Source organism: Tenrec ecaudatus, chromosome 14 (genome assembly GCF_050624435.1).
Source record: "Tenrec ecaudatus isolate mTenEca1 chromosome 14, mTenEca1.hap1, whole genome shotgun sequence".
NCBI lineage: Eukaryota > Metazoa > Chordata > Mammalia > Afrosoricida > Tenrecidae > Tenrec > Tenrec ecaudatus.
The window spans coordinates 105,786,460-105,798,750 of NC_134543.1; the positions used below are offsets into that span (position 1 = coordinate 105,786,460).

At 48.2% G+C, this 12,291-nt stretch overlaps 1 protein-coding gene across 2 annotated transcripts in view; it reads right to left on the reverse strand.

Annotated features, from left to right (window-relative positions):
• Window positions 1-12,291, reverse strand: part of SPG11 (SPG11 vesicle trafficking associated, spatacsin) — a 75,320-nt gene that overhangs the window by 18,393 nt on the left and 44,636 nt on the right. For both annotated transcript variants that reach the window (XM_075530505.1, XM_075530506.1), the window contains exons 24-30: window positions 10,859-11,018; window positions 10,351-10,623; window positions 9,621-9,821; window positions 8,319-8,426; window positions 4,418-4,580; window positions 1,981-2,195; window positions 735-1,470 (exon numbers count right to left, since the gene is read on the reverse strand). In XM_075530505.1, coding sequence (XP_075386620.1) covers window positions 735-1,470; window positions 1,981-2,195; window positions 4,418-4,580; window positions 8,319-8,426; window positions 9,621-9,821; window positions 10,351-10,623; window positions 10,859-11,018 — 1,856 coding nt within the window. The remainder of the gene's footprint in view (window positions 1-734; window positions 1,471-1,980; window positions 2,196-4,417; window positions 4,581-8,318; window positions 8,427-9,620; window positions 9,822-10,350; window positions 10,624-10,858; window positions 11,019-12,291) is intronic.

Genomic DNA, 12,291 nt, shown 5'->3' on the forward strand with positions numbered 1-12,291 from the left:
CAAGCACACCTGCAAAATATTGCACAACTAATATTCGTGATGTTGAAAAGCTGACCGCTTGCGCCCACTGCAGCCACTTCAGTACAAAGACAAGGGTACCTACACTCACTTCTCATCCAACATGAAAGTGCAATGAAGTAAGAAAAAGACAGATTGGAAATATGGAAATAAATGGTCTCTATTTGCAACCAGCATGATTATATCTACTTAGATCATCCCACGTCATCTACAAGAAAACTACAAAGTGTGAGTTTAGCAAAAACCAACAAAACCCAACGCACTGCCCTCAAGCCTGTTCCAATTTCACGGGCCCTGCGCAGGGTTCTGAGCCTGCAAAGCTTAAAGCGAACAGAGAGCCTCATCTTTCCCCTGTGGAGCGGCTGGTGGATCTCAACTGCTCACTAGTTAGCAGCCCAGTGCTTTAACCTAGACTATCCACCAGGGCTCCTTGGGGTAAGCAAAGGCACATTTCCAGATACTACCAATGGACAAGTGGAAACACGCTTGAACAGAGTAAATTTCAGTGACAGAGCTGCAAGTCAGAAGGCTTCCCATTAACTGTGATACATAGCTACTTCGTCAACTGGTTTAATGACCTAGTTCACAGATACATGGGACACAGCCCCCGTGCCCTATGTCAGGATAAGCATTAGCGCAGATGGGGCCCTTCCTCCTGGGGGAGAGTGTCAACATGGCCTTCTGAGCCTCAGGCCCCTTAACCCGCCTTCACTTACTGCTCTGGACTTTCTTCGGGGGAAGGCTGTCCTCCTCTTCCTCAAGCAGCTCCGGCCTGTGTAGGCAAGCGCGGACCTCTGGGTGCAGTTCATCCACACCTGCCTCCCCTGCGGCCAGTGCTCTGCAGTGCAACACCAGGGAAACATCTTGGTTGTAGAAACGAAAATACCGGCAGACTCTGCTGGCTTCGTGTACACAGCCTTCATCCAACAGCTGCCCAATCAAAACATTCAGAGACTCTGCCTCTTTCCAATCCAGTTCATTCTCGCAGGAGCCTTTGGATGGAAGACCATTGAGCTCTAAGTATTTTGATGTGTTCAAAGCAGGCAACTTGGAGAAGGCAAACTCACTGGCTAAGCTATCAAAGGAGAGTTCTCCACTGGCGGGGAGCTGCGGAGAAGCCCTGGGGTCTGGTTCCTCCTGGCTCCCTCCCACTGTGTGCTGGCTGAGGCGGCACAGCCAGATCTGCTTCTCCAGCTCCTCCAGCTCGGCCAAGGGCACCGGGGCCTCCTGAGCAAGCCAGTGCCCTGCCAGGGTGAGCAGCAGATGGCGCTCCTCGGGCCCTGGTGGGGACACACTCGCTACGAGGGCCTGGGATGAGAAAAAGGACGAAGCAGCTTTGCGGGAAACGCAATGTTTCTTAAAATTCTCATGGCACTTCTTCCAGAAGTCAACTCTTTCCTGGGTAAGGGACCACTGTTCGGTGTGTTTTAGAGTCTGCATTTCCTGAGTTATCTGTGAAATGTAAACAAAACAAAATTTAGCCAAACTTTCCTGGATGAAAAGTACCGTACGTGCTAGGGCTGAAGCACAGCAGAAAATAGGGGGCTTGGCAATAGAAGCCACTTGACCCTTCCCCATCATCTGGGCCCGGGGGCATCGAAGACGTTTGGAAGGCAGACTTTGAGACGAGTGAGTTCTCTTTCTGGTTCCCCGAGTGTCAGAAAAGCTTAACCTAACACCCCTGGAAAGTGAAGGCAAACAACTGTTGACTGAAGTGAAGTTAAGAGTCCAGTCACCTTACATCTAGTTCTAGTTACAGGAAGAAAACAGCTAGAGCAAATTCTAACATTAACCTTCTATTTAAAACACACACTCTCCCACACTGGGTGTCCTACACTCATCACCTGCTTCTGAAGGGACATGTGCATCAAGAGGGAAAGCGCTTCACTCCTGTAGACTGCATGACTCTCTAACTCTGGTTTAAAGGACACTATTTTAAATAACTTAGAAGAGTGCACATACCTCTTCAATGACCAAGTTGTCCACAGGTAACTCAGCTACTTCTGCTACCCTCCTGGCCAAAGCAAACTGTCCATCTGCCTGAAGTCTTTCCAAAACCGATCTGCACTCATGCTGGAAAGTCTCGGTGCTGTAACTGGTGATCACTGCACGGTTAATGGATATAGAGGTATCCCTCAATATTTGGCTGAGGTCACAAAGCTTCTTCAAATCTGGACCTGTGCCAGGAGAAGAGGATACGAACATTTAACAAATAAAATATCACGGTGGTATTTCAGGAGTAGCTAGACATCGAAATACGTATGTCTGTTTAATGTACTATAAGGTTAAAGGTCAAGAAAAAAGTCCCACAAAACTCTTTTTCTATTCTGGGCGATTCGACGGGGAAGCATCCAAGGCAGTTCCTGTGGTGCCGACAGAGAGGACTGACAGTCTCACGCACTGCCAAAAGAACAAGCACACCTCTCACAGCCAGAACGCTCCTGGGAGGTCTCTTCTCACGTACTTTGGGATTGCACTCAGGAGCGACCACTCCCGGGAGATGGACATGGTTGGTAAAGTTGTGGAGCAGCTAAAGAGAAGACGACCCTCACTGAGACCCTTCATGTTGACACAGTGGCTGCAACAACACAGCAACAACTGTGAGGAAAAGAACTAAGAGTCGGGCCCGGCAGTGTTTGGTTCAATTATACATCGGGTCGCTAAGAGTCAGAACCAAACAACAAGCACATACATGCTGCAACACAAATATTCATGAAAGCCAATACCATTTAATTGCGTGAATAAAAACATTTTAGTAATGGTCAGTAATGTAGTCAGCCCTTTTAATTATCTAGGGACAGAATAACCCAGGCACCCCAAAAATCTGGAAAAATTAAAATTATTACAGATCAGTGAAAATAGCTTTATATGGCTCTACTGCTCAGTGCGACATGGTAACTGACAGGTGCCAAGCTGAATTCACTGCACTTTTCAATGCCCACTCTCTTGACTTCCCCAGGCCACAGCCCACACTGGCCCTGGGCCCTGCATTCTGTCAGTGCACTGTGCAAATCTAAGCTCCGCAGTTAGACCTCTGGGAGGAGTCTCAGTGCGGCAAAACAGCCCAAGGAGTGAAACTATCAGAAGCTTCTGTAGAAGAAGAATAGAGCAGTCGACAAAGACTTGCAGTTGTCAGACAAGTGGGAAATGGGGCAAGGCAACATTGCTGAGCTAATCGGCCAATGTCTGGGAAAGTCTGCAGAGAGCAAGCACAGTCTGTCTGTGAAGCTCCCCAAATGGATTACGTTTGTGACCCTGGGCACTGATGGCATGTGCAGGCAATTTTCCAGCAAAGAGAATTCTAGTGACAGGGTAAGGCAGAGGCCAGGGGGACAGGGGAGAGGGAGGGAGAGGGACTCACTGAGAGCTGCTTATTTGAGAAGCTAGTTGTTTGAGTCTTTAAGGCCTGTGATAGATAGATATAGATAAATTATACCTATATAATGCTTTAACCATGATTGAAAAGCAACCTGTGCATCTTCTTCACACTCAGTTATGGACTACAAATATAAAGTTATATGAGGGGCTGGGGTAGTGGAATTTCTTCATATGGCTCTCCTACCCAAGTCTCTGTAACTCCCCTCAGATGACTGGGTGGGACTAAGTCAACAGGGCGTGTCAGTTTCCGTTAAGGCCCCTTGGGCTAGCAGGATGAGCCATCTCTGAGGCAGAAGGGAGACACTGAGGGCCTTGGAAGGGCATGTTCAAGATCAGTCTGAAGTGGCGGAGGCTCCAAGACCAGATACACCACAGACTGGCATGGCCATTGAGAGGAGCAGCACCAAGACCACGGGCCACTTCTTCCTCATCTGGCCTGAGGCTGTGTGACTGTGGGATAGAGCGGCAGGTGGGCTGGCTTCCCGGCTGATGGAGGCAAAGGCCAAGGGGCCATGTGGCTGAGAGACTAAGGACTGGAGAGAGACGTGGCTGCTGGCTGAGGAGATCGATGACTGTAATGTTACCGAATACTAATCCTGACTTGTGGCAACTTATTCACTTCCCTAATAACGCCCCTTACTTGTGAGCACTGTCTGTGGGCCCTGTGTGGCCATTGCAGTGGATTATCGACCCCAGCCTCGCTGTGGAGTGGTGTGGGAGGAACAGTTGATCACAGGATAGGTAGAGAAGGATGGACCACAAAGGCCTGTCTGGCCCCTGCCTTGTAGCAAGCGGGGAGCCAGAGGAGTTCAGCGATGGTCCTGTTGCTGTTTATCGCAGGGGGTTCAGAAAACTCACAGAAAAATGGAATAGAAAACCAGTGGCATTTTCCCATAAACTTCATGAAGCTCCCTTGTATATTATTGCATTATCAGTTCTTTCTTGACTACTTTTCCAAAATAGTTTCATGATTAAGGAAGCTAACTTTTTAAAAGGTACGGAACTATCAGGCCGGTCTTACCATCAGAGAAGAGATGCTCCAGTCCAACGAGCAGCTGTAGGAGCCTCTCCAGCTCGTACTGGGTGCCACACTGCTGCAGCATCAGCTTCAAAAGGACACGCCCCTGCTCCCGCAGCCAGGAGGCAGTGCTGAGAGGATGGGCCTTTAGAGCTGCTGCTTCAAGCTATGAAAGCAGAAGACAGGGTCAAGGCAGGTGGTTTCACAGGAATAGCCTATCAGAAGCTCCAATTCTGAAAACACCTACGGAAACCACAAGACCGTCAAAAACGTCATCTCCTGTCACAGAGGAGGAGTCTTGGTGACATACATAGTGGGCTGCATGTTGGGCTGCGAACTCAAGATCAGCAGTTTGAAACCAGCTCCTCCTGCAGTTACAGAAACTCAGAGAGGTTCTACTCTGTCCTACAGGCTTCCTACGAGTCAGCATCAACTCAATGGTAGAGAGTTTGGTTTGTCATAAAGGAGGATAGGTATTCCGTCTCCAATTCTCTTCTTCCCACAAGATTCATTCAGTGGAGGGGCAAAAGCCAGGCATCCTTAGTAGCTCTCTACCTTCTGAGATGCCCAGTACAGAGAACTTATGTGTGGAAGTCATAGCTGGGCAAGAGTCCTAAAGCTGAAACCTAACAATGACGGGGACCAATATTGACATCTCTCCCGCGAGACCTGTGAGACACCTAGCATTTCCTTTCGTGCCAGCTCCTGAGTCTAGATGATTTTCAGGTCACAGAAAACCTCGTTTGCGTCCAGAAGGCACTCGCTTACACATAGCTGAGCTGCTGGGGTCGTAGGTTATGCTCTCATTAGAGAAGCATCTCGATTAAAAGGCGCCGTGAGCTCTGTCTTTTCAACCCGCTGCTGACAGTATTAAGCAGAAGATCGAGGACCCCAGAGAGCAGGTCCATTCTAGGAGCAGGTGAGGCAGGGGCACCTGGACCTTGGAGACACAGGGGGGCTTTCCCACATGCTGCTGCTGTCTGAACTTGCCCCCTGGTTGTTTGTGTCCTTCACCTCCATCTTCGAGGGCGCCTACTTTGTGGCCCTTAGTCACTGTAGTTCTGTTTACTCTAGACTTCATACAATGCAATCATCAGAAAAACATTGGCTTTTTGGTATAGAGAAATTTCTCCGCTTTCATAAATATGGAATATGTGCTGATAAAGCCCCAAATAGGTAATTCATGATCTCTTTCCTTGCCTGGATCAGGGCTGAGTTTTGGCTCCCTGCTCCTAGATATGCCTGACGACACTATAAAGGTCACTTTCAAGGTAAGCCGAATATGCAGAGGCTTCCTGTGATGTCGATGTGAAAAGTCCACATCCTTTTAGAGGGTGTGCCCAAGAATGCCAACATCTTAATTCAAACGTGGCATATAAAATCCTCTGTCCTCCTCAGGAACAATAAAGGGAGTAACGATACCAGGAGGGAAGAGGGAAGGTGGGGGGAGAGAGAGGGAACCGATCACAATGATCGACGCATAAGCCCCCTCCCCACCCACCCAGGGTGACGAACAACAGAAACATGGGTGAAGGGAGAAGCAGACAGTGTAAGATACAAAAATAATAATAATTTATAATTTATCAAGGGGTCATGAGGGTGAGAGGGTGGGGAAGGGAGGGGAAAAAATGAGGAGTTGATACCAAGGCCTCAAGTAGAAAGCAAATGTTTTGAAAAAGATGATGCCAACATATGTACAAATGTGCTTGACACAATGGATGAATGGCTTGTTATCAGAGCTTTCAGAGCCCCCAATAAAATGATGAAAAACAAATCCTCTGTCACATTAATTACTGCTGTCTTCCTACCCTACCCAAGATTTCCATCTCTACTCTCTTTCCTACAGCCTCTGGGCCTCCCCGTCTCCTTCTCAGTCCTGCCCAGCTTCAACAGGGCTCTCTCCTGGTGGCTCTTAGCTGCCATTGAGCCGGCTCCAACTCGTGGCAACCTTATTCCTGACAGAGGCAATACTGCCTGGCCCTGTGCCCTCTCGGTGACCTTGGATGTTCGCGCCCATTGTTGACACTACTGTGTCACTCCAACTCATTGAGGGGCTTTTTTGCTGATCCTCTCGTTTACCAAACACACTGTCTGGCTAGAGATTAGGCCCTGCGATCTAGCTTACAGAAAGCCCACCCGCCTCCCTGCAGAGCATGTAAGCAGTTACTCTGAGAAATAACAACATTGGGAGCCAGCTACGTACTCTTGCTTGCACATCATTACTGAGTGGTTCTGATAACCCTTCTGACCAGACTCTGATGTTAGAAAAGCCAGAAGAGATTTAATGTTTCTATTTTCCATTCTTTACCCTCATCTCAGAAACCCTAGGTAAGGTCCCTACGAGTCAGAATTGGCTCGAAGGGAGCGGGTGTGGGTTCTGAATTAGGGTCTTAGTTCTTAGTCTTTCTCTCATTACTTATCACTTGATCCAGTAGCTCTAAGCAGAGGGACAACAGTTAGGAGACTGAAACAGATCAAATATTTAAATGGCCGGCTGTGGGCACTCAGACAGGGCAAATGCGTCCCTTGCACAGAGGCCGGGGTGGGGCAGTCAGGCGGGAAGGAGAAGGCTCCTGGCAGAAAGAGTAAGAGACAGGCGAACACAATCTTTAGTGCTTTGGAAGCCTCCCGTGCATCTGCATAGATCATGCAGTATTTTCAAAGCCTCTAACCTGGATGGGACACTTCATTACAGTTCACACTCAAGTGGGCAAGGACACACGCCTGTACCAAAGTCCTGCTGTGATGTAATTGTTGGAATACTGTAGTAGTTACATAATCTGGTGTCAACTTGAAGACTTAAGAGTGAAAGGGTGGAATCTAGTCTGTCAATCAGGTCACAGCCAATGAACCCTCTGTGTGGGCATGGCCTTCTCCTGAGGATTCTGGGAACTCCTGTCTTCCTCCCTGCAGGTGGAACACACACTTATGCAAGGCATTTCCTGTTGACAAGCCACATGGAGTTATGCTGATGGAGCCAGAGCTCTAGAGCTGGAGGAACTCCGTGGAGACCCATGCCAGCGCTGAGATGCTTCCACCACCACTGCATCCACAAGACTTTCCGCCCACGGGCCTGTGATCTTCCTAAACTGGGAGTCATTGCACGTGTTGTGTGGGCCTGAAGAGGAATTTATAGACTGCTATGAGCTAATATCGGACTTAAGGACTTGATCTGGACTGGGCTGGAATGTTTTCTCAATATACAATTACTCTTTTATATAAAGCTATTTCTTATACACATGAGTGTTTATTAATTTGTTTCTCTATTCAAACTGGACTAACAGACATATTTTTTACAGATTCCTTTTGGGACAGAGAGGGCAAAAGTGCTGAAAACCGTAGGCATGACTAAGGCATAGCATAGTCCCTTCTCCTTTCTTCGAACTTAGTCCTCTTTTGCCTCCTGGGTTAATAGGCTTCCCATGACAAGCAGGCCCTGGACAAGCATCTGCAATGGTAAAGCCAGGCTCAGCCTCACTGGGACAAGGGGCCCTGGGAGCATGGTGGGAAGAGATGCTCGTCTGTCACAGAGAGCAGGGCAGCACTGCGCATCTGCACATACATAGTTGCTGGTGCTGTCTTCCCTGGTAAACGTGGCCCCCACACACGGCCGTTCCCCCTTCTCACATGAAGCCCTTTCCCACCAAGCTTGGCTGAGGCTTTGGGGGCGGGGGAGGAGGGAGGGACACACCACCCATGTGTGGCACAGTAAATGAAATTTCTCTATCAGCTCCGCTGCTGAGAAGCTGCTGTGGGTAAGACCAGGACACTGTTGTCCTGGCCGACCCACCCCCAGGATAGGAAAATGAAGCTTGATCTGCAATTCTGCTGCTGCCCCATCCTGGTCACTAGCAGGCTGGCTAACAGCAAACCAAAGAGAAAGGGCACACTGGCTTCCACTCACCATCTCAAGGCTCTCCTGGAACTCCAGCAGTTTGGCGCTGGCTTCCTTGTAGTTCTTGAAGAACACACACAGTTCATATGTCTCCAGCATCAACAAGAGGGGGGAATCCTTTGAGGAACGGTTTGAACAGAATTACTAAGTCTGGAACTTAACCAATACATTTTTTCCCCAATCAATTATATCAATCTAACAGGTTAAAGTACAAATCTATTTGTACAAAAGTACAAACAGCTTAAAAACAAATCTATTAATAAGAGCTCTGTAAGGGATAAATTGTATATGTTGAAGAGGAGTAAAATTTGTATTTCCTTTTGGGGACAGACACTCAAGTTGGCTACACCTGCCCATCAATCCGCTTTCGGTTTCTTCTATACGTGTTCCACTGCAGAGGAGCCAGTGGTCCACTAGGCGGTGCTACGGCGCTGTGAGCGCTAACGTGCTCCCCTGGATCAGGGCACCTTTCCATCACTTCTGTGGGGCTTCTATGGCCAGGGGAAACAAGATAGTGCAAGGGGCAGCAACAAGAGTTTGGGGATTAGAAAGGATGGGTTAACTAGTATGCAGTTTACTAAAACCCTTTGAGACCTTGGGCATCTTACGTTCTGTGAGTCTTGGCTTGTTTAAAATGCAGACAACAGTACTTTATGATGTCATCAATAGTTATGACTTAAGCGTATTGGGGTTGGGGTTCAGACCATTGCAATAAAGCAGGTATCACAATAAAAGGAGCCACACATTTCCTGCTTTCCAGGGCCTATAAGAGTTAGAGTTACAGGCATATCTAAGGAGCTTCTGTGGTGCTGTGGGCTGGGCAGTGGGCTGTTAACCACAAGGTTGGGAGTTCATACCCAACAGCTGCTCTGAGGGACAAAGATGGGGTGAGCTACCCCTTGTGGATACATCTTGGAAACCCTAAAGAGGGTGACTGGGAGTCAGACTGACTTGAGGGCAGTGAGTTAGGCCAGGTTATAGTCTATCGCGTACGCAATAACATCATATAAAGAAGTTTCAAACAGCGTGAGAATTACCAAAATGTGACAAACACACAAAGTGAGTGCACGCTGTGGGACGGGCTGACAGACTTGCTGGACACAGGGCGGCCGCAGACCTTAACAGATGCACTAGCTGCAAAGTGCAGCACAACGAGACAGGTCTGTAGAGTATCTCTGTATACTACTTTTGTGAGAAATCAAATAAAGCATCTAATGCACTTTGCTAAATAAAACATAGCTGTTACCAATGGAATCACCATGCTGCTGGCTATAAGATCCCAGGGGCGAGAACGAAAGGGACTACCGCTACCTGAACGAAGAGCTGGAAGCCTCTGATCAGAGTTTTGCTCTTCTGCTTGGCTAGCAGTGTTCTCCAGGCAGCTGAGAGGTCCCCAAGGTCCCAGGAATGGCCCTCGATTGAACCTTGAATGTGGTCCATGGCTTCAGCAGCAACACTCTCCTCCACAGAGGTGATGATCCAAACACAGAGACAAGAAACAGCACTGGCATCCTGCATTGGACAAGAAATTTTAAAATAAGATAACTGGACCTGGACTGCCTAACAGAAGCCGTCTGCTACGGCAACAGACGGACATTTCCTGGTAGGGCAAGTCACCTCGAAAGGCCTTCAAGCCTACAATAGGCTCTCACAGGCAACCGAGTGACTGGTGGAACCTCCTGCCAAGGGCGGCAGGTCAGAAGGCCCAGGAGAGATGAACGAGAGGACAGGGCTGCCTCCTCTGGTCTGCTGCTGAAGGGACTATCTGGAACTGCCCGTCTCCTGCTAAAGACGGAGCTAAAGGAGCAGTGGGGGTCACGCCACCAAAGCTTTCCTTTTCTGTGTCTTCCAAGCAAGGACCAAGGCTCTGACCACTGAGCTCAGTGAACGACATAGCACGAGGGAGTGCTCTCGGGGGAGCCACAGCCTAGGCTGGAGTCACACAAAGAGCTAACAGGAAACGCATGAAGGCTCTCTGCACTCCCTGATGAGCAGTCTGCGCTACCTCTCACCACTTTCCCTCCTGCTTCACGATCCTCACCTGGAGACAGGAGGCCAGGACACTCAGGATTGGGGCCTGGTGTCTTATTGCTTCTGCCAGGAGCCAGCACCACGAGTCTGGCTCCTCTGAGCACTGGAGCAAAATTCCAAAGAGATCAGTCATCTGTTCTTTGTTTTCACGGAGCCTCACTGGGGATTTGCTGGAGACCTGATCACTAACCACTCCGGAATTGAACTCTGAAGGCAAGTTCTCAAAAGCCAGTGTCAAATGGTCTTCAAGGACTGGGCTGAAATACTGGAGAAGGGCTTTCACCTAGAAAACATATAAGAGTATTTGCTTTTAAGTAAACTTCATGTTGTATCTCAAGCCATAACAACTACAGCTCCTCAGTATTAATGACTCGCCAACCCATTGAAATCTTAGGAAAAATAACAGCATCGTAGCAAACAAGGGCCTATGTCTACAGAACAGAAGGAACGTGATTCGACTTCTGAGGAGTGTCCCTGTTTCCTCTTCTTGAATAACTCCCAACCATCGGGGGTCTCACCTCCTCCGTCGGGTAGCTATGGAGCTGACTATGAATAATGAACTGCAGCCAATCGTTTGCTCTGGCACACTCTATGAGATATGACGCACTCAGTTTCATGTGGTGGAGTCTGCAAAACTGTACCACTAACGCCCACTGGCTGCCAGCTTCACTGGATAACCTGTGATTAGAACAGAGGGGAGAGTGATGGAGGGAAACGCTTATTAAGCATAGCTTTAGTCTGAAACTGGCAAACGGGCAGATACACACACTTAATATTAGACTACTTTTTACAAAACTAGACTCTTTCATAATGCACAATAGCTTTCCCAGTATCCTGGAGCAATCCTTCCCTGCGTTGAGCCATCAACCATCACAAAACCGTACTGAAATCAGTATTTAAAATACTGTGGGCCAGAAATAGACACCAGAACTAGACTGTGCCGTAAGTTAGAAGATGCAGAGAGTCCTACACACATGGCACCCAGAGCAGAGGGGAAGGGGCACTGGGCCTACTTGCCAGTGCTGGTGCTTCCCGCCCCACCGGAGGGGAAGGCGGAAGTCTAGCTAAGGGTCTGGATGATCCCAGGTCTGCATTGTTTTCCTAAATGGAAAAGGTGTCTTTGTTGTTTTTTTTAACTATAGAAGTAACATGTACTTGTTAGCTAGTTCAGAAATTACAGAAAGTTACAAAAAAAATAAGAAAAGTAACTCTAATTGCACTACCCGTCTTTACAAACATCACCAAGGTATGCAGTGTGCGGTTACATGTTTGCTTGAGTATGAATAAATAGAAACATCTTATTTCTAGATTCAGCTTATAACTTGTTCGTATTTTTCATAAACATGGGCACTTACATCATCTACTGTTTACAGTGTCAGCAATGACTATAACTAAACCCTCGTGGGAGAACAGGCCGCGACACTACTCACACGGGCTCTCAGCAAGCAGACCCACACTCCGAGAACAGGCTCTGCGGCACGAGGTACAGCAGAAGATGGTGTCCTCCAGTCTGGGGTCCCTGAGTCAGCCTCACGGGTGACACAGCATGGGTGAGTATGGAGAGATGCCTTTGAGGGCGACAGTGATCGCCCCAACTGACATGGATTAAACTCAGTGCCACACTGTCAATACTGACTCTCAGCAACATTAAAAGTCTTTCCTTAGAGTGACACACACCCTTTTCAGTCTGAACTATATCAACCTGTAGCATTTAGAAGGCTTCTCTGCCCAGCAGGGCAGTGAAGTTCCTCTCCATCTCTTGGTAACTCTACCTCACAAAGAGGAAACCACCATTTTCAACTTTTTTATTTCTTTCTTTCCTTTTTAAAAAAAATCGTTTTATTGTACAACTCTGATCACAATCCATCCATCCATCCATCCATCCTGTCAAGCACAATTGCACATCTGTTGCCGTCCTCCTCATCACCTTCTTTTCAAAGGTATCAAGATG